Source organism: Rissa tridactyla, chromosome 14 (genome assembly GCF_028500815.1).
Source record: "Rissa tridactyla isolate bRisTri1 chromosome 14, bRisTri1.patW.cur.20221130, whole genome shotgun sequence".
NCBI lineage: Eukaryota > Metazoa > Chordata > Aves > Charadriiformes > Laridae > Rissa > Rissa tridactyla.
In genome coordinates this window covers 13,400,627-13,403,086 of record NC_071479.1, presented here as the reverse complement: position 1 = coordinate 13,403,086, position 2,460 = coordinate 13,400,627, and the positions used below count along the sequence as shown (strand labels likewise).

Below are 2,460 nucleotides of genomic sequence, written 5' to 3'. Positions count from 1 at the left end.
ACTGCAACATGCCATTACAAATTCTACTTTTGTAGCCCTCCAAAACACTGTCAAGTTGCTTTACAAATGCTAATCAATGTCTCCTGAAGTCTAGTAGGTTGAAACGCTCTGGCGATACCACTTGACTTGGTCATTGCAGAGTTGTATGGCGGAGAACAGAACTCCTGAGTTTTCATAAGAACCATTTTATTTGGAAAACAAATATACAGCTCTGGTGACAGAAGAAGTCGGTAAAGTTGTCCTGAATGGTCCCTGTTTAAGAAAAACATCTGCCACGCTAACTGCACCTGCAACAGCACCTGCAACGTGGTCTCCATCTGCGTTTCCATCTTCAATTTTATCTGCATCCGCACCGGCATCCCCAAAGATGCCTTCCTCTGAAATGGTACCTGCATCAGCAACGCTCCCTCTGTCTGCAAGGGCATCTGCAATGCTCTCTGCACTCCGGTTGTGTCTACATCTGCAGTGGCGCACGAAAGGGTATCTGGTGTGGCATCTGTCTCTCCCATGGCATCTCCGTCTGCAGTTGCATCTGAAAGACTACCTGGTTTCTGCAAGGGCGTCTGCAGCGGTATCTGTGTCTGCCACGGCCTCTACAACGGCATCTGCACCTGCAACGGAATGGGCGGTGGTATCTCTGATGGTATCAGTACGGGTGTCCCTGCCTGTATTGGTGCCGGCGTCTGTGAAGGTCTCTGTACGGTGCCTGTGTGCCCAATTGTACCTGTGTCTGCGTCTGTGCTGGCATCTGTCTGTGTCCTAAGTCTGTGCGTGGCGGGAGTTCTGCTGTCCAACAGGAGTCCAACGCCCTGTCCGTGTTGGCCTTCATGCGCGCTGCCAGGCGGGAGAACCTCCGTCCGCTGGAAGTGCCCTCCAGGCTGAAGAGGCGCTCCAGTAAGGAAAGGCAGCAGCTCTGCTGCAGCAGCCAGGCCAGCCTCTTCATCCTGCTGCACGAGAGAAACTGCTGGGCCCAGAGGCTCTCGCTGTACAGCGCTAAATCAGCCAGGGCTGGGGGAAAGCAGGGCGGCGGACAAGCCAGTCGCACCTCCTGGGAGGAAAGGGAGCTGATGGAGAGGAAGGGGGCAAACAAAGCAGTGCCGCCAGGGGAAGCTGACCGCTTGAGAGGGCGCGTTGGCGCTACAGCGCCCGGGGGCCCAAGCAAAGCTGGGAACCGGCAAGAAAAGGGTTATCGCCCTCTGAGCTTCCTCGCTCTCACACCTCACCCCCACCCACTGCTCCTTCCCAGGCTCCTGAGCCCTGCCCCTCGTCAGCCTCTACTCCCTGTTTGCAGCTCTCTGTCCCCAGCCACCACCAAGGCCCTGCTGCCGTCGACGCCTGCCGGCAGGCACAGCCCCGGCTGTGAGCTGCTTTTTACCCAGGGGGCAAGGAGCGTGCAGGGGGGAGGGAGTGTGGGGCTCTGTCGTTCCCCATTCCACCCGCATATCGCTCCTTAACCCCTCGGTCCTGTAAGGGCCGTGCGTCAGGTCACGTGTGGCCTCAAGCCCAGGCAGGTCTGGGACCAGGTAGGAAATGGCTCTTCCTCCCCTAGGTTCTCAGTTCTGCTCCTTACCGGCCCTTCTGCAGAAGGCAGGCTGCTCTTCTCACGTAAGCGACACAAGGCAACTTTTCCACCTGAGCCTTGACAAAGGCGCCAAGGAAGGTCTCGGGGAAGTTCCTTCTGAGCAAGCTCAAAGCCTGCCTCATCATTTTCTCTGCCAGCTGAAGGCGTTGCATACACCAGCAAACCTGCAGAGGAAAAGGGAAACACCCTGATCTGCTCGAGTCGGCCAAGAGACTGCCGGAGTCTGCCGGTGGCTGGTGATGCCAGGGATAGCCCCTGCAGCCGGGGAAAGCATCCAGCTCCATCCCCCAGGACACCCCTCCAGACCTCCCCATCTCTTTACCTCCCCTTTGAGGCTGAAGAAGGTGGCCTCTTCAAAGCAGGCTATCGCAGTGGCTTTCATCTTCCTCAGGACCTCCGCTTCGTTCAGCTTCATGAGGGCCTTTGCGCAAGCACAGAGAGAGCAGGCGAGCGTGATGCAGAGCCCATGGCCGGCCTCGTCCTCCCCTGTTGCCTCTGGCATCTGTCTTAAGAGGGCCCGTTTCTCCCCCTGCTGATGCCCGCCCCAACACAGTCACGCCGGCTCAGAGCACAGGCACCAGTGCTCCTTCAGATCCCCTCCCTGCTAATTCCCCTCCTGCTATGGGCACGGTGGCCTGTGTCTCCGTCCACAGAAGAGGCAAGCCGGAGGAAGAAGTCAGGCTCTGACCCCAGCATGTCCCTTCCAAGGCCCCGTCAAGGCACGCCCTATTGCAGCGGTGAAGTTGTCCTGCCCAGAGCCAGCTGACTGAGAGGACTCCGTGCACGGTGGGCACTGGCGAGCGAGGCAACTCACCATGTAGCTGTTGGAGACGTGCAGGTAGGCAGCAGCACACTCCAGAAGGTAGTAAAAGGCTCGG

The 2,460-nt window shown here is 58.1% G+C and overlaps 1 protein-coding gene across 1 annotated transcript; it reads right to left on the bottom strand.

Annotated features, from left to right (window-relative positions):
• Positions 1-1,516: 1,516 nt before the first annotated feature.
• On the bottom strand, positions 1,517-2,460 carry LOC128917554 (adenylate cyclase type 10-like). The gene is made up of 3 exons (XM_054220831.1): positions 2,397-2,460; positions 1,905-2,003; positions 1,517-1,746 (listed from the first exon to the last, which is right to left on the bottom strand). Exons 1-3 carry the CDS (start codon positions 2,397-2,399, stop codon positions 1,567-1,569), a joined length of 282 nt encoding a protein of 93 aa, XP_054076806.1. The 5' UTR covers positions 2,400-2,460; the 3' UTR covers positions 1,517-1,566.

What these genes read in the sequence shown, in the direction of transcription:
- LOC128917554 (XM_054220831.1), bottom strand. An exon ending in TCTTCAGCCTCAAAGGGGAG is followed by an intron (nt 1,747 to 1,904) that starts GTAAAGAGATGG and finishes TTTCCTCTGCAG; the next exon opens with GTTTGCTGGTGTATGCAACG.